Below are 18,751 nucleotides of genomic sequence, written 5' to 3' on the forward strand. Positions count from 1 at the left end.
TCATCATAAGGAACAGAAACTCCCACACTCAGTGGGCTCTACTCACGAGACAAACTTCCCGACTTCCACCTGCAGCACGGGGTCCCGCAGATGCACTTCTAGGAGTAAGTCTTCAGCCTGAGGCCCATCTCCGGCTTTTACAGAATGGGGACTAAAGATTCTCAGGTAGCCCGTGAAGCTGCCCACGATGATTTTATCTGTAGACAGATTTTTATAGACAAAGTGACAGACAGGCATTAGCAAGTACCATTGGGAATCAACTTTCTGAAGATTAAAGAAGTCAAATTATTAAAAGATTCTAACCTTGCTTCAAGCATAAAGTCCTCCAACAGGGGATGTGACTAAAGGGAACTAACCTGAATAGCACAAACCTTCTCAAAAATAGCTCGACATCACTAAAAGGCAAGGATACTAGTAAAATCGAGTGTGTTTTCTCTTTCTTTTCTTCTTCTTCTTCCTTTTTTTGTTTTTTTTTTTTTTGTTTTATTTTGTTTTGTTTTGTTTTTCAAGACTGGGTTTCTCTAGTTTTGGAGCCTGTCCTGGAACTAGCTCTTGTAGACCAGGCTGACCTCGAACTCACAGAGATCGGCCTGCCTCTGTCTCACGAGTGCTGGGATTAAAGGCGTGCGCCACCACCACCCAGTTCTAGCGTGTTTTCAAAGCATCAATTGGTATCCATCATAGTCCAGCCCAATAAAAGTAAGTCACTGTCTTGAAAGACTGATGAAGATTACCAATTGGTTTCATCATGGAATGTTAATTCTATAATTGATTGCAACTATTGAAAACACTCACTAGAATACCCCCATTAACAGTGAACGGTATTGGGCATGATACGGTGAAGGAAAGGAAGTGTATAGGAATTTAAATGGTGTCTCCCAAAAAGACATGTTCAAATCCTTGTTCCAGGTACCTATGTATGTGATCTAGTTTGAAAACAGTCTTTGCAAATAAAACCAAGCTAAAACAAGGATACACCTGTACTTTAGGGAAAAGGCATAGAGGAATGCAAATGCCAAATAGTAATGCAAAGCAGCCAGGTGAGACGACACAGGAATGTAATCCTAGCACTTAGGAAGCTGTCTTTGTCACCCTTCTACTGCCTGTGACAAAGACAACTTATTAATGAAAATGTTGAGTTGGGGTTTACGAGTGCAGAGCCATGACAAGGTACACAGCAGCAGGTATGGCAGCAGGCAGGCATGGCACTGGAGTAACAATTAAAAGCTTCTTACAACCTCTCCCAAAAGTAGGAGACAAAGAGAGAGTGTGTGAACTGGGAAGGGCATGGGTTTTTGGAACCTCAAGGCCTACCCCAGTGACACACCTCCTCCAGCAGGACCACTTCCTAATCCCTACGGAACAGTTCTACCAGCTGGGGACCAAACCTCTGGGGCCACTCTCATTCAAAGTAGGACAGAATCTGAGGGAAGACAGAGAATAAGCTGAGGGCTGGGATATGTCCATCTGACAATGCTGGCAGAAATTGGAGCGGAATGATACATCTACAAACCAAAGAGTATCTTTAATTACTAGAACTCAGGAGAAACAAGTAAGGGTCCTGGAGGCTTCAGAAAAACTGGAAGAAGGAGCTAAAGAGATGGCCCAGCAGTTAAGAGCTAAGGACCTGAGTTCAGTTCTCAGCTCCCACATGCTGACTCACAACCGCCTGCAAATGCAGTTCTAGAGTATCCAATGCCCTCTTTTAGCCATCACTGGATATTGCAACATAACTTACACCAGAAAATACATATATAGCACACATAAAATAAATAAATATTTAAAATTAATACTAAAAGAGGCAAAGAAATGCTAGAAACCAGAGAAATAGCATGGTCCTGACAACAGTTTGACTTCCAAAGCGTAGCATCTACAACTGGGACAGAATATTTTGCTGTCATTTTAAGCCACTAAAGTGATATTCTGTTATCGTGATGCTCAGAAACAAATCTTCATCTACCTTTCCTTACACAGAGTTTCCTGTACCAGCCCATGGACTAAACAGTTCACACAGACTAACTCTTTAACTCCTCAGCAGGAAAGGAACTCCCATAGGGGCTTCAGTCCTAAAGAAACATAAAGCCATCAAGGATCCAGAAGACCCAATGGCAGCATTCTGGAGGTGTGTAACATCAGTGACACCAGGATGGTTTCTGTCCTTGCCAAATCTCAGTCAGACAAGCTCTGCTTTGCAGCTGGAAGAGTGTTCGTATTCTCAATCTTTTCTTACTAAATTTATCATGATGTCCTACTTTTTGTAGCAAAAAATAAAAGTTAATTGATATAGAAATTAACACAGGGATTAAAATGTAAGCATAACTATCCCTGCAAGGAGGATATTTGGATTCTTGTGTTCTGTTGGAGCGTCAAGCAGTCAGACTCCTGACCATGCTCTAGGTGGGGTGAGAGAGCACCACTCAAAGACATGGAGCAGATAAATATTCACATTGAGTCATCTGGGACATTGTGCTCTGCCCTAGATTGCTTTCAGGTAACGTAATAAAACACCGACCAAAACCATGGACAGGAGGAAAGGGCTTATTTGGTTTATGGGTTAATCTATTATTGGGGTAAGTCAGGGCAGGAACCTGAAAGCAAGAACCAGAAGCAGAGACCTTGGAGGAACACTCTGCTCATGGCTTCTCAGCTTGCTTTCTTCCACGGCCCAGGACCACCAGCCCAGGGATAGTACCACCCACAGTGCGCTGGGCCCTCCCCCATCCATCATTAGTCAAGAAAATGCCCCACAGACTTGCCCCAGGCCTCTCTGATAGGGAGGCTCCTGAACTGAGATTCCCTAACTAGAGGTGACTGCAGCTGGTGTCAAGTGGCCAGAAACTAACCAGCACGTGCACACTGCTCATAGCATTGGGGTGGACTAGACATCTGTGCCTCCAGCCGCCCTGACAGAAGGGAGACATGCCAACATTTCCTCGGCGTTTTCTACAGATACTCCATAGCTCACTATGATACATCTAAAAATCAAAATTCTCATCTTGGGGTAAAGAATAAGACTCAGGTCTCTGAGACTCTTCAGAAAGAATTCCTTGGCATTTAGATCCATGAAACCTACCACTAAAAATCTAATTTAAAAATAAACTCTTCTGCACTTAAATCACAATGACACTTACATTGACAAATCTTGGCTCTCTCAGGTGAAAGTAATTTCACTAATCAGAAAGAATGGGGTTTGTTCCCATAATGAATTCACTAGAAGAGTGTGGAATGCTTGCTCCTTACTGAGTTCACCTTGCATGCTGAAATACCTTAGCCCCCATTGGACCTCACTAAATAACCAAGATTTGTTTGAATTCAATATAGCCCTTCAAAAATCAGAGGCAGGGGCTGGAAAGCTGGCCAGTGGTTAAGAGAACTCGTCACTCTTCTGCAGGACCTGGGTTCTATTGCCAGCACCCACACAGCAGCTCACATTCTCTGTGACTCCAGTTCCAGGGGATCTGAAGTTACACGTGACTGGTGCACAGACATACATGAAAGCAAAAATAACCATACACAAAACAGTAATAATTTTAATAATAATAATTTTTTAAAAATCGGAGGCAATGAGAACAGCCAAGTCTACAAAGGTAAAAGCCTAAGAAGAAAGAAAACACCTGGCTATTATAATAAGCAGACGGCAAAGAAAAGTTTTACCCCCAGATTTCAAGCTATGATAAATTTATTCATCATTCATTCATTCCAATGCGATTCCCTGGGAATCATTAAACAAAATGTCATTAAGACCTCTTCTGTTTTCTTTTTTCTTTCCCAAGTAATAGTTTCAAGAGGGCACTAAACTCTGTTTATCACATTAATTAAGGTGTTTTTTTTTCCTCATTTACAAACATAACACTCCAGGTCCCTGAAAAAGAGCCACCTCAAGCTGCTAAAATAAGTCATGGCTTCTTGCCCATTGTCACACATAAGTCAAATTAGAGTCACATGAACAATGACAGTTTGGCTGTTACACCCATATGCCTAATATGAACTTTTTAAAATATGGATGGATGTTTTGTCTTCATGTATGTTTGTGTACCACATGTGTGCCCAGTGCCTACAGAGGCCAAAAAACAGCCTCAAATTCCTGGAACTGGAGTTACAGACAGTTGTGAGTTACTGTGTGGGTGCTGGGAATTGAATCCTGTCCTCTGGAAAAGCACTGTGTGCTACTAACTGCTGAGCCATCTCTCCAGTCCCTAAGATAAATTGTCCTAGGATTTTTCTCTAAGAGACTGTGGTGGTTTGAATGAGAATGACTCCCTTAGGTTCACAGATTTTAATGCTAGAAGTGGCACTATTTGAATGAATTAGGAGGTGTGGCCTTGGAGGATGTGTGTCCCTGGAGAGAGACTTTGAGGTTTCAGAAGCTCAAGGCAGTCACTCTCTCTTCCTGCTACCTGCTGATCCAGATGTAGAACTTTCAGATACTTCTCCAGTACCATGTCTGCCTAGATGCCACCATCCTTCCCGCCTCTGATAATGGACTAAATCTCTGAAACTGTAAGCAAGCCCCAATTAAATGCTTTCTTTCATAGGAGTTGTCACGGTCTTGGTGTTTCTTCACAGCAATAGAACACTGACTAAGACTAATGCTTACTTACACAGACGCACTTGGGAAAAGTAAATACTTATGCTCTGCCAGTATCCTGAGTGCTGGCTTTGAGTTATGTTAATTCTAGAGGGCCAAAAAGAGAATGTTACAGAGGATGAAACTGGCAGACCAGATGTCCTAAGACTGGTAGAGATGACAGGACCGGATCGGGGATGAATGGGCTCATTAGATTTAAACAGGCGTAAGCACTTTCCTTTCCCGTCTTGTCTTTGTCACGATGGAACAAACACTCTATGCTATGCATTGTCCTCGTCTTTCTTTGGCTTTTTATAGCAAGTCTTTTTTTTTTTCAGGAGCCATAGTCTCTCCACCTCCCACCCTCTGTCACTCACTCACTGCATATCGAGAAGAGAATTCTCATCCACCCTCATCGAGAACACTAGTTAGCAGCGGGGGAGAAGTAGTGCCCCTGCAGAGGACCCCAGCTGGGTTCTCAGCATCCCTGTCAAGTGGCTCACAACTTACTGCCTGAAAATTTCGCTACAGGAGATCTGACATTTGAACACTGCAGGCTCCTGCACTCATGTGCACATGACCCACACACAGCACTCATGTAATCTATAAAAAAAGTAATAAAAATTAACCTTTTTCTTTTTTATGCAAAGAACACTAGTGAACCACTTGCTATTAAACAGATCGAGAGCCTTCCATTCCTCTTGCCATTTAAAACTCTGCCTCTAAGCTGAGTTGTAGCTTAGTTAGTAAAGTGCTTGCCCAACATGGACAATGCCCTGGGTTTCATCCCCAGCATCACGTAAGAGCAGACATAGTGGCATATGACAGTAATCCCAATACTCAGGAGCTAGTAGCAGAAGGATCAGAAGTTCAAGGTCCTCCTCAGCTACGCAATGAAGTGGAGATAAGTCTGGGTTTTATGAACCCTTTATACAGAAGCCCAGCTTGAACTAGACCATTCTTAAAGACCTCTTAAAAGATGAATATTCAGAGAAGCAAATAATACAAGAACAGGACAGTAGCTGGTTTCTGTGAACCAAAAGTGAGAGCAAGGACTGAGCGATTTTCCCCCTCAGTAACAGAATTAGCATGATTTTATTATAGCATTAATATTTTCAGATTCAATTAGAAAACCACATCATGGTTGGGTGGTGGCACATGCCTTTAATCTCAGCACATGGGAGGCAGAGGCAAGCAGATCTCTGTGAGTTCGAGGCCAGCCCAGTCCACAGAGCTAGTTCCAGGACAGCCAATGCTAAACAAAGATACTCTGTCTCAAGAAAGAAAGAAAGAAAGAAGGGAGGGAGGGAGGGAGGGAGGGAGGGAGGGAGGGAGGGAGGGAGGGGAAAGAATATCATTTTTCATTGTAAATAATTTCCAAAATGAATTTTTTAATTTTAAATATTTTACTAGCTATACCTTAAAAGACCCCAATTGGTAGCAAATCAAGTATCATATGATTTGTCTATTCCATCAAATTAATATGACAGAATGAACAAAAACAAGAATGATATAAACAACGAAGCAGAGGTGAGAACTCTGTCACCACCCAACACAGTGGCACACACTTGCAATCCCAACCTCCGGAGGACCAGAGTGAGACCAGGGCCAGCCTGGACTACCAGTGAACGTTAATCTCAGAGAGGGGGCAGAAGCGGGGAGGAGGCGCAGTCAAACCTCGGTGACAATTACGAGAGTGCAGTCAGCCATGTTCTATTTAGTTCACATTTTTAAAACCAAGTCATTTCTTTGCTCCTGGGGAAATGCAGTCTATAGCCCAGTATCGGAAAACCTTCTTGGCAAGTGTGAGGCCCGAGTTCAGTCCCCAACCCCGGGGAAACAGAAGCGCACCCACAAAATCCTTACCTTGTCCAGTCCCACTGTTGTCCACGTCAGCCAAACACAAACAGCCTTGATCAAATTCTTCCTTCTCTCCCAGCACAGTAGACCACAAATCACGGGCTTTAAATAAGGACATGTTCTTTTACCCTAAAAATAAAACATTTATTTATAATAAAAATTCACTCTATGGAAAGGAAGAAGTCAATTAACCCATTTGCAGACCACATAATTCTACTTTTTAAAGACCTTATATAATTTACTTATATGAATTCTTAAATGTAAAAACACTTACTGTAAAACTATAATGTACAAAATCAATATTTAAAAAAAAAAACAACAGCCTTCACATATACCAGAAAGAAACTAACCTATTCATGATAACTCCCAAAAATGTCAAGTGCCTACAGACCATAAAGACGGCTCAGCAGTTAAGAATGCACACTGATCTTCTAGAGGACCTGAGTCTGATTCCCAGCGCTCATATTGGGTAGCTCATACATGCCTGTAACTCCAGGACTTAGGGAATCTGATACCCTCTTCAGGCTACCATTGACACTGTACTCAGGTGCATAAACCCACATACAGACATATGTACATAATTTAAAAATAATAGTAATAATTAAGTACCTATGAATACACCTAACCAACGAAGTAAAACGTCAAGGCTTTAAGAAAATCAAAGGTGCTAAGGGATGAAAAAAAATCTCTTCAATTTCTTGGATTCTCAGAATTAATATTACAAAAATAATTGATATCCCACCAAAAGTAATCTACAGATTTAATGTAGTATTTAGCAAACTTCTGGTGTCTTATTGCACATATCTAGAAAAATAACAACCCAGTATGCATAAAAGACACAAATAGGGGCTGGAGAGGTGGCTCAGCAGTTAAGAGCACTGTCCTTCCAGAGGACCTGGGTTCAGTTCCCAGCACCCACATGGCAGCTCACAATCATCTGTAACTCCAGTTCTAGGGGATTTGACACCCTCACACTAATGTACATAAAATAAAGCTAAGTAAATTTTAAGAAAAGACACAAATAGCCAAAACAATGCTCAAAGAACACAAGCCTGACAAAACCCAGCCTCAAACTATACGACAGAGTCATAGTGACAACCACAGTCTGGTCCTGGTATAAAAACAGGCAGGTAGACCACTGGGACAGAAGAGAGGACCCAGACATAAACCAACGAAGCGCTGACAAGGGAGTCAATACATGCAGTAGGAAAGAGGGTCTGTTCAACAAACGGTTCTGACAAAACTCAGTACCCCAGAGAATTAAATTAGATCCTTATCTTTCACCTTGTACAAAACTTAATTTAAAATGGACCAAAAACCTTAATTTAAAACCATTTTGAAATGTTGCACCTGCTATAGGAGAAGAGGGAGAATGTTCTTCAAGACACTGGGCTATCTCAGTCCTCATCAGAGAAACTTCTCTCAATAGAAGGGAACTGGACAATGTGGGTGAGTGAGAGACTTGGGAGCACTCAGTTCTAATGGGATGTCTTTCTCAAATCCCTCCCTGCAAGGCTCTGGGATCTACGTGAAAGAAGATGGGACTACTGAAATATATAAAGTTTCAGCATGGCAAAGAAACAAACAGCACACAGCCCACAGAACAGGAGAAAATCTTTGCCAGTTATGCTCGACAACACTAGTCAGGATGAGGCAAGTCAAAGCTGCCATGAGATGCCACGGCACAGCCTTTATCACAGGTCTGGTGGCAATGCCAACCCCAGCTGTCCCGGAAGCTGCAGGAGGAGAATCTGGGCTGTATACAGAGTGAGTGAATTCAGGAGGAGCTTGTTGAATTTAGTGAAAATCTGTCCCAGAACTTAAAATGTTTAAATAGCTGGAGATCCAGTTTGTGGGAGAGCACTAGAGTCTACCATGTCCAAAGTCCTGGCTTCAGTCCTAGAACTGAAAAAAAAAAAAATCAAACATCAGTGTGATGGTTAATCTTGATCGTCACCTGATGAGATTCTGACCTGCCAATGAAAACCTCTAAGCATGTCTCTGAGGGCATCTCTACGGTCAGTTGAGGTGAAAATATCTACCTTCTATGTGGGACGCAGTAATTCTATGGGCGTGGCCTAGACTCCTCACAGAGGAAACCGGCTGGACATCAGCCCTTACCTCTCAGCTTCCTGACTCGGGTATGATGTGACCACCCACAATTTGCAGAAATCTATAGGCCATTATGCTGAGTGTAAAAAAGATTACATAAGCTTACATATTAAGTGAATATATTGCTATAATAGCCTCAAAATGACTAATTTTACCTATATAAAATGGATCAGTGGTTGGCAGGAACCACAAATGGCTAATATAAGGACATTCCTATGAGATTCATTTCTAAGAACTGTAAAGTTAGAATCAAGGTGTGGTGACTCAGACCTGTGACCCCAGCACTTTAGAAGTGGAGGCAAGAGCATCAGTAACATATGTCCAGCCCAAGCTTGTATTGAGGCTGCATAAAACCCTGTCTCAAAATATAAAACATCACATTGAAACCCCTTTCTTTATAGGCTACCCAAAAGTTTAATGAAAAAATACTGTAGTTTAGTTTAATATTGTCAGTTTAAGGGTTTATACTATTTGCATTGTTGTCATGGGAAAACATTTCTGAGATTGTGGTGTGATATGTTAATTTTCAAAAGACATTCTAATGAAATTATTGCAAAATGGCCAATTCAAAACAACGAGAGGCCAGCCATGGTGGCTCAGGGCTATAATCCTGGTCTTTAAGAATCTTAGGCAGCACAATCACCACAAGTTTTTGGCTGTTCTGAGTTACATAGTGAGACCTTGTCTAAAAAAGGTAGAGGCGAAGGCTGAAGGGATGGCTCAGAGGTTAAGAGCACTCACTGCTCTTCCAGAGGTCCTGAATTCAATTCCCAGCAGCCATGTGGTGGCTCACAGCCATCTGTAATGAGATCTGGTGCCCTCTTCTACTGTGCAGATGTATATGCAGACAGAATACTGCATTTATAATAAATAAATAAATCTTAAAAAAAAAAAAGGCCAGCTGTGGGACAACACAGCACTGGCTACAGGTTTCCTTCAAGTATGAGATGAATCTGGGCCAAATAGCAAATTTCAAGCCATCCTGGGACACAGAAAAAAGGCTGGGGAGATGGCTTAGCCAGTATAGTGCTCACTACGCAACCATGAGAACCTGAGTTCAGTCCTCAGAATGCATGTAGAAAAGCCAGGAGTGCCAGCAAGCGACATGACCTCAGCAGTAGGGACACAAAGACAGGATGGTCCCTTGGGCTCCTGGCCAGCCTTATCAAGTTCCAGGCCACTAAGAGAACCTGTATTTAAAATAAATAAATAAATAAATAAATAAATAAATAAATAAAAAACAGATGCAACACTTCTCACCTCCCCATACATGTGCACACTCCCAAACATACACTTAATATATACACATACACATACAACTCAAAAAGCAAGAGTGGAATTCCACCCAATGTCCTTTACCTCTGCTAAGAAAGAAGTTATATGCTGGGTATATAGCTCAGGTGGTAGAATGCTTGCTTAGCATGCAGGAGCTCTGGCCTCAGTCCCCAGAACTACATAACACTGGACATGGTGATGCATGCCCAACACTGGGAAGGTAGCAATGAGAAGATTAGGAGTTCAAGGCCAGCTTCCAGTACAGAGCAAGTTCAGACCAGCCTGGCCTACAGCCTGGCCCTACATGAGACCCTGACTCAAAAGGGGGGGGGGTAGATTAATAAATATATGAGCTTCAATACATTTGGGAGTTTCTTAAAAGTATTTATACCACTCATGACTAGTGGTTTCATATAAGTCTACTAACTGCCAGATGACTAAGTTTGGTAGTAAAAAAAAAAAGTACTAAACACTTTTATAAGAGTTTTATTGGATTTTTACTTGAATAAAGTAATGGTACTTAATAGACTACAAAAATTTTCATTATATATGCCAGACACACAGAAAAATTGTAACATTATATAACTGGCCCACCAGAAAGAAGATATCCCCTCCCCATAGAGCAGCTATTTGTTCTTGTTTGTTTGAGAGGGGCTCATGTAGCCCATGCTGGCCTTAAACTTGCTATAGAGTCCATGTCAGTCTTGAACTCCTGATCTTCCACCTCCTGAGCGCTGGAATTACAGTTGTGTGTCAACCACCATGCCCAGCTAAGGTGCATCTTTTCTTACAGCCTAGAACAGCAAAACAAGCAAGTCCTTTCTGGAGAAATATGGTAGAGAGGGAGCATTTGCTAGACCCTATATCAGAGCATCTGATGAGAGCAAAAGAAAGCCAGGGGTTAGGTCATCAAGTTCAGAAGTGGGAGATGTACCTAGACAGGTGTGGCCCCTTGATATAGCAGGGTTTGAATATCCTGTTAAAGGCGGCTTGGTCCACAGGGCAGTTCGTGAGACATGGTAGGCTCTCTGAGGGGCCCAGTCAGAGGTCATCAGATCATCAGGGAAAACCATGAACCAGGCTGTGTGCCTTGGCTACTTCTCTCTTTGCTTCCTAGCCCTAACATAAATACTTTTGCTCCGTCTGCCATGTGTTCTCATGGCGACTAGAACCTCTGAAACTAGGAGACCAGTTGTAAATTAATGATCTCGAGTATATTGTTATAGTATCTGAAAGCCAGCTAATACAGCAGCTACATTAAATGTGGCTGTTTTGCTGGGTGGTGGTGACCCATGCCTTTAATCCCAGCATATTTCCAGAACTCTATGAGTTAGGGCCAGCCTGGTCTACAAAGCAAATTTTAGGACAGCTGGGGCTACACAGAGAAACCCTACCACAATAGATAGATAGACAGATAGATAGATAGATAGATAGATAGATAGATAGATAGATAGATAAAAATAAAAAGGAGGAGGGGAGAAGAAAAGGAGGAGGAGGAAGTGGAGGGGTGAAATTAAAGCAACCAATTAAATAAGTGATTCTCTGCCACATTCTGCATTAGGTGATGAAAAGAAGACAGGGAGAGGGGGCTGGACTGTTCAGTGCAAGAAAGAATAAAAAGAAGAACTGCTCAACAACCAAGGAAGATTCTCTTCCTCTCATTCAGGCAGAAGGAAAAAACCCTCATGGGGCCCCGCCTAGAAAACATACTAACTCTCCTCCAAATAACGGGAGAAGAGGGTCTCTTCTGTTGGGCCATCAGATCATGCACAAAAAATCAAAATATTTAGATAAGTAACAAGAGACATGGCTAGGGTTTGAATTTTAAAACATATATCAACGAAAATGCCCTTGAAAACCTTTATCAGAGTGGTAACAAGGTGGCACACACCTGCTATGACGGCATGGAAGAAATTGAGACGGGGGGTTGTAAGCTTGAGGTTAGCTTGAGCTACAAAACAAAAGAAAACCATAAGAATGGGGTTTTGTGGCTTGCTACAATAAAGAAAAGCTAGCAAACAAAACCACAATAAGCTGGATATTATTGTGGGGTATTTGATCACACTGTGTGGAAGGTACCTTTCGAGTCGGCTGGATAGGACCAGATGCTCTGGCTCACTGTACAGTTGGAGGATCCCATACCCAGGACACCTAAGTCAGCCCTTATGGATTTCAGGTTTTGGAATGCTGACATGTGCATAATGAGATGTGTTAGAGAAGTGTCCACTTTAAACATTAAATTCATATTTCATATGCATATTATACACATGCCCTGAGTGTAATATAAGCAATGTATTCAGGGCATCTGAGTTTTAACTATAACCTGTCACAGAAGGCAGGTATCTCCCATGTGGTATCACATCCGGGCTCTAAAGTTTCAGATTCTGAAGCTCTCTGAGTTCTGGACGACAGAGCTCAGCCTGGCGACCTGAGTGAGTGTTTCCTCCATCACAGCTCTGCCTTATCCTTATCCTCTCGCTGCCATTCCAAAGCTTAGGAGGAAATCATTTTCTCCACATCAAAGAGCTTAAACAGCCAGAAGTAGCCATTAATCAGCTAGTCCTCACATTCTTGTCTGCTCTTGTTTTCAAATCAAAGTTGGAATTTAATAAGAGATCTGAATACAGGTTTTAAGCACTAGAGTTGAGAAAAGAAAGCATTCGGGAGGGGAAAAGGCAAGCCAGCCAGGAATGTGGTGAGGCACCTCGTGCCATCATGGTGCAGGAGCGTCCCGGAGAAGCCCTATGTTTTCATTTAATCCCACATCTAAGGCAGAGCTGCTTCTGCACATGTAATGCCTGGGCCCCAGGCCCTTGTTTCAGTAAGATTAAACAAACACTGATTGAAATCAATATGACGAGGACTTGTAATGAACTTTTCAGCTGACATGAAAGGCGCAGGAGCAGGGTCAGACAGACAGTTCACTTCCCGATGCGATGCTCCAACCATACAGTAAGCCCCTTGACCTCTGGCACAGTGGTTCTCGACCTTCCTAATGCGTCGGTCTTAATACAGATCCTCATGTTGTGGTGACCCCCAAACATAAGATTATGTCATTACTACTTCATAACTATAGTTTTGCTACTATTATGAATCGTAATGTACATATCTGATATCACAATATCTGATAAATGAACCCCATGAAAGTAGCATTCACCCCCCAAAGGTGTCACAACCCACAGGTTGAGAACTTCTGCTTTAGTATCTGATCCTGGTGGTGGGAAAATAAAACGGCCTAAGATATGCACTCCCTTAGCCAATGCTCAACCCATTGCATTTACTAAATGTCAGTAGTAACCCAGCAATGGTGATAGAAGGGACAGTTATGGGGGTGGGGGCAGAGGTGGGGACAGCAGAGTCTTCTAAACACAAAATTTCAACTGGAATATCCAAAGGCTGGGTCAGAAGCTGTGTGCGTGTATGTGTGTGTGTGTTTGTTTGCGCGTGTGCGCGTGTGTTTGCGCGTGTGTGCATGCATATGCATGTAAATATCTGTGTGTATACGTTTGTATATGTTTTTAAATGGGTATTAAAAGAGATATACCCCCAGCCCTTGTAAATATTATAATCAGCAAGAATGTTTTTAATAACTTGATATATTTCAATACTTTTCAAAAAAGTATCTGAGGGGACTAGAGTATAGATCAGTGGTACATGGTTCTCACACACACACACACACACACACACACACACACAGGTATGTAAGTTCAGAGGAGTGAGACTTCCCATGTACCTGGAAAGGTATAAAACTTTACAGTACTGTTAATGGATACTTTTTTCCCCTGCAGAGAGCATTTTCATCGAGAAGTCATACCATAAGACCAGCGAGACAGCTTGGCAGAGGAAGGTGCTTGCTGCTGGGCCTGACAGAACCCACAGAACCCACGTGGAAGGCAAGAACTGACTCCTGCAAGTTGCCCTTTGACCTCCACACTTGCACTGTGGTACCCTTGTCCACATACATACATGCACCCCCAAAAGTTAATAAATTAAATTCTAATAAATTTTAAGACTATATCATAAACATAAGTGGGAGGTATAATTTAACCACAATCACTATAAATTATTTAAAAAATACTTAAACTCTTACAAACAACTTGTAAATGGTTTTCAAAACAACATCTCTTGTTTTGAATCTTATGATAGTCCAATCCATCACCAAAACCAAACCTCACCCATATCATCTTCACATATTACTACTAAGTTAATCTTCCTCTCTCTGAATGCTAACAGATACTAATACATTACATGGTGGCACACGCCTGTAATACCAACATTTGGGAGCCTGAGGCAAGGGGATTATAAGCTCAAAGATGGCCTAGGCTATACAGTAAGCTCCAGGTCAGCTTGGGCCACATCGCGAAATTTTTAAAAAATACAATGAAGGGGGGAAAGAAAGAAGGGAGGGAGGGAAAAAAAAAACCCTATTTTCCCTCCAGTATCTTTCAAGCTGTGTGTATAAATCAAGATGTAGATATGTATGTATACACACACACACACACACACACACACACACACGACACGACTTGGTATTTAAAGACAATGTGAGACACCAAAAAATGATCTATAAGTTTATCAAGAAAATGGAAGCTAAGTGCAGACCTTGCCTGGGAGGAGCCGATGATGAAATCAGCTTAGAGCATCTATACTGCTGTGTCTGCAAAGGAAAGAGAAAGGGATAAACACTAATCCTATCGCAGGCAAGGCTGGGGAGTATCAACATGCTCCCCTTCAGTCACAGACCGAGGACTGCCTTGACGCTCTGCTCGCAAGACCTGTTGAAATGTCACAGAACAAACGTGTTGTTACTCCACGTGACCGCTGCATGGAATCCTTACAAGTCACCCCTTCCTCAAAGGTGTTCATAGGATCTAGACACGTCGTGTTAGCGGTTTGTTTGAATGCAAGCCTACTTCCTAGAAAATGGACCATCCAAAATCTCCCAAACCATCACATGGCAGCTGAGGATTAGTCTTGTTGACCAAGCATAGTGAATGCATTCATGCATCCGAAGTTTAATTCCTGAAGTATTTCTTACCCGATGCCAACAAGTGAACTTTGCCTCCTCACCTTTCTGCGAACCCACTATGCACAGACTTCCCTTTCAGAACTCCTGACGAGGATACAGTGAGGGAGCAGAAGTAACAGCCGCTCAGGGAAAAGCAACCCTTTAACCCCTCTAGTACCTCTTGGTCTTGTGTTCGAAGTTTCCCACGTCCAGAGGCAGACAGAATCCCGCCAAGCAGCAACACCAGCTCCACAGAGTTGAAGTGAGTCCCTCCAAGCTCTCCTGCACCCCTTGTCATCCCCCAGAGACAAGCAGGGGAAACGGCATGAATTAATCGGAAGCCACAAGGCAAGAGAGAACAACTCCAAGTCCAGATGCTCACACAGAGGATGAAACCACCGAGGAAGCTGTATGAGGCGTGAGGCTGCAAGTCAACAGCCTGCGGAAGACACCTCCCCACTCCAGCCTAAATCCAAGCCGCCTGCGCCCTGTTGTCATAGCATTTTACAACGGAGGCTACTGCGCAAGTCAGACGCGGGGCCGCGGGGTATGCTGGGTGTCGTAGTCCAGGCGGCCGACAGCGAGTGGCTGGGAGAGACGGTTCCTGGGCCGTCCTTGACACCCTAAATGACTGCAGGGTGGGATGGAGCAGGGCGCCACTGAAATACTCGGGCAGCAGGTCCTTCACCGCGGCATTGGCGGAAGTCCCGCCTCCGCGGGGGGGCTACCACAGACCATGCCCGCCGTGCTTTAGTGTTCTGGTGTCTAGGCCAGAGCCACCGTGGTTTTTACTATTTGTATCGTTTTCTTTCTTGCGTTGGCCTAACTGCTGTGGCTAAGATTTCAGGCACCATACTGAATAAAAGCAAAGAGTAGATCCCCTTGTTTCATTCCTCATTTTCGAAAAAAATAGTTACGGTTTCTCCTCATTTAGTATAATATTGGCTATAGGTTGGTTGTCAATTTGACACACCTGGGAAGGGCGCCCTCAACTGAAGAAAGATTGGCCTGTAGGTATGTCGGGGTATTTTCTTGACTGTTTCTGCCTGCTAGACAGGCAGGCCTGGGCTTTCTGAGAAAGGGAGCCCAGCAGTAACTATCCAGAACGGTATCTACACTAACTTCCTAAACCGTGAACGGTAAGGGGTATTATTAAACGGGCAATGCCAGCACACACTCTTGATCTTGGTCACAACAACAGAAAGAAAACTGCTATGTTGAGGTATGTCCATAACTTTCTCAGGACTTTTATCATGCAAGAGTATAAAGCTTTTGTCAACGGCCATTTCTGAGTCTCTTGAGGTGGCCATATGATTTCTCTCCTTGAATCTTTCTGTATTGAGTCACATTTATTGGCTGAAATATATTGTCCTGGCATGCCTCTAATCAAGCCAAGTTTGTTCATGGTATATGAATTTTTTTTCAATGTGTCATTGAATAGTGGGTGCTTTATGAGGAATTTTTGCACGTGTTCTTACTAAGTTTTGGTATCAGAATGAAGCTAGCTTTATAAGATGAGTTTGGAAGTGTGCTTTCCAACTCTGTTTATGGGGAACTTTTTACTTTTATTTTTCTTAGATTTATCTGTTATATTTATTTTATGCATATGAGTATTTATCCTACTTGTATGTAAGTACGCATATGCATGCCTAGTGCTTGGGGAGTGCAGTCTGGTGCCTAGGGAGGGCAGCCTGGTACCTAGGGAGGGCAGAAGAGGGCACTAGGTCCTTTCAAACTGGAGTTACAGACCATTGTGAAGCCCAATGCTGAGAATGGAACTCAGGTCCCATGGAAGAGCATTGTATGCTTTTAACCACTGAGACATCTCTCAGGCCACCAATTTTATGGAAATTTTTGAGAAGACTTGGTGTTGATTTTTAAATATCTGATAGAATTACAGAGTGAGTCCCTGTAGTTTGGAGAATAGTTTAATTCAGAGACTGTTACTACCCCAGTGTCATTATTGCTTATAGGTTTATTTAACCTCTGTATACCTTTGTCTTGGTTTGGGTTTCTGTTGCTGTGAAGAAACACCATGACCACAATAACTATTGTAAAGGAAAACATTTAATTGAGTGACTTACAGTTTCGGGGGTTTAGTCCTTTAGGTTTTTGTTTGTTTGTTTGTTTGGTTGGTTGGTTTTTTTGGGTTTTGTTTTTTTTTGTTTTTTTTTTTTTGAGGCAGGGTTTCTCTGGGTAGCTCTGGCTGTCCTAGAACTCACTCTGTAGACCAGGCTGGTATCAAACTCACAGAGATCCACCTGTCCCTGCATTCTGAGTGCTGGGATTAAAGGCATGTAATGCCACCACCCCACAGGAGCTCTGCATCTTGATCCTTAGGCAACAGGAAGTGAACTGCATACCATACTGGGCATAGCTTGAGCATAAGAGACCTCAAAGCCCACCCTGACAGTGGCACACTTCCTCCAACAAGGCCACACTTACTCTAATAAGGCCACATCTACCCCAACAAAACCACACCTTCTAATAGTGTCACTTCCTATGTGCCAAGCATTCAAATAAATGAATCTATGGGAGCCATGCATATTCAAATCACCACAACCCTTCTGCTATAACTTTGGTAGGTCATATGCTTCTAGAAATGTATCCTTTTCTTCTAGATTTCTTAATTTGAAAAACAAGTTTTTAAAACTTTCACTAATGATCCTTTGAATTTCATTAGAGTCTATGTGACATTCTATTTTATCTCTAATGTCAATTAATTTAGGTCTTCTCTCTTATTCTTTTGCTTAGTTTGGCTAAGAGAATCTGTCTTGTTTGTCTTTGCTAAGACTCAACTCTTTCATTGTAATTTCTTTTGTTCCTCTTTTTTCTAATATATATTTACTAACTCTTTGAGAATTGCAAACAATATAATTTTCAATTATTATTATTTTATTTTAAGTGTTTGTGGATGTTAACTAAGAAAGGCCCACATAAGCTCATAGTTTTGAAGGCTTAGTCACCAGAGAGTGAAACTGTTTGGAAGGGTTAGAAGGTATAGCCTTGTTGAAATAAATGCATCACTGGGCTTTGAGTCTTCAAAAGCCCATGCTACACCCGGTCTGTCACCCCACTCACTGTAGATCAGAATGCAGCTCTCAGCTACTGCTCAAACATCATGGCTTGTTGCCATGTTCCTCACTATGATGATAATGGAGTAAACCTTTGAGACTGTAAGCAAACCTCTGATTAAATGTTTCCTTTTATAAGAGTTGCTGTGGTAGGATGGCCAGCAAAAGCAATTCTTTATAGCAAAAGAACAGTGACTAAGACAGACGCTGGTACTAGGAGTGGGGTATTGCTGTGACCATGTTGTTGTTTGGAGGAATATGGAAGACTCTGTCACTCTGGACTAGAAAAGAGATTGGATACTCTAAGCAGGCTTAATGGATCATCATAGTAGGAGCATGGGAAATGGTGCTGAGTGTGATGTGAGTTGTGATAGCCCAGCTCAAGAAGTCTTAGAGGGAAGGAATATTAGTAAGTGGCCTAGAGATCATTCTTGTGATATTTTGACCAAGAATGTGACTGGTCTTTGCCCTTGTTCTATAAATCTGCCTGAGACTAAACTGAAGAGTTTGGATTAATGACATTGGCAGAGGCGATTTCAATACAGCCTAAGATAGACTCTGTCATGTGGTTATTAGTAATCACTCTTATGCAGATCTACGATGAAAAAGAGCAAAGTGGACAAAGAGAAACACAAAATGTACAGCTTGAGGGAAAAAGTATACACCAGGACCTGTAATGGAATTACATCAGTGCTCAAAGAAAGAAACAGTTTAAAGAAAAGTCTGATACTAAATGGAATAAAGGGAGTGGCAACCTCAAAGCAAGACCCCATCCAACTAAGCTTCCTGTTTCTGAAAATGGATTAAGCTTAAGCAGCAAAAGAAACCAACGACAACAGAAAGCTGAAACAGATG

At 42.3% G+C, this 18,751-nt stretch overlaps 1 protein-coding gene across 3 annotated transcripts in view; it reads right to left on the reverse strand.

Annotated features, from left to right (window-relative positions):
* The window catches only part of Bbs9 (Bardet-Biedl syndrome 9), a 405,148-nt gene extending 389,794 nt beyond the window's left edge, over nt 1–15,354 (reverse strand). The window contains exons 1-4 of one of the 3 annotated variants that reach the window (XM_048446632.3): nt 15,001–15,354; nt 11,706–11,765; nt 6,434–6,556; nt 47–197 (exon numbers count right to left, since the gene is read on the reverse strand). In XM_048446632.3, the coding sequence (XP_048302589.3) occupies nt 47–197; nt 6,434–6,545 (263 nt within the window). In that variant the 5' untranslated portion in view covers nt 6,546–6,556; nt 11,706–11,765; nt 15,001–15,354. The remainder of the gene's footprint in view (nt 1–46; nt 198–6,433; nt 6,557–11,705; nt 11,766–15,000) is intronic. The other 2 variants (XM_048446631.3, XM_048446634.3) reach the window with 2 other exon arrangements.
* Between the last annotated feature and the right edge of the window lie 3,397 nt (nt 15,355–18,751).

Source organism: Myodes glareolus, chromosome 4 (assembly GCF_982192425.1).
Source record: "Myodes glareolus chromosome 4, mMyoGla1.1, whole genome shotgun sequence".
Classification (NCBI taxonomy): domain Eukaryota; kingdom Metazoa; phylum Chordata; class Mammalia; order Rodentia; family Cricetidae; genus Myodes; species Myodes glareolus.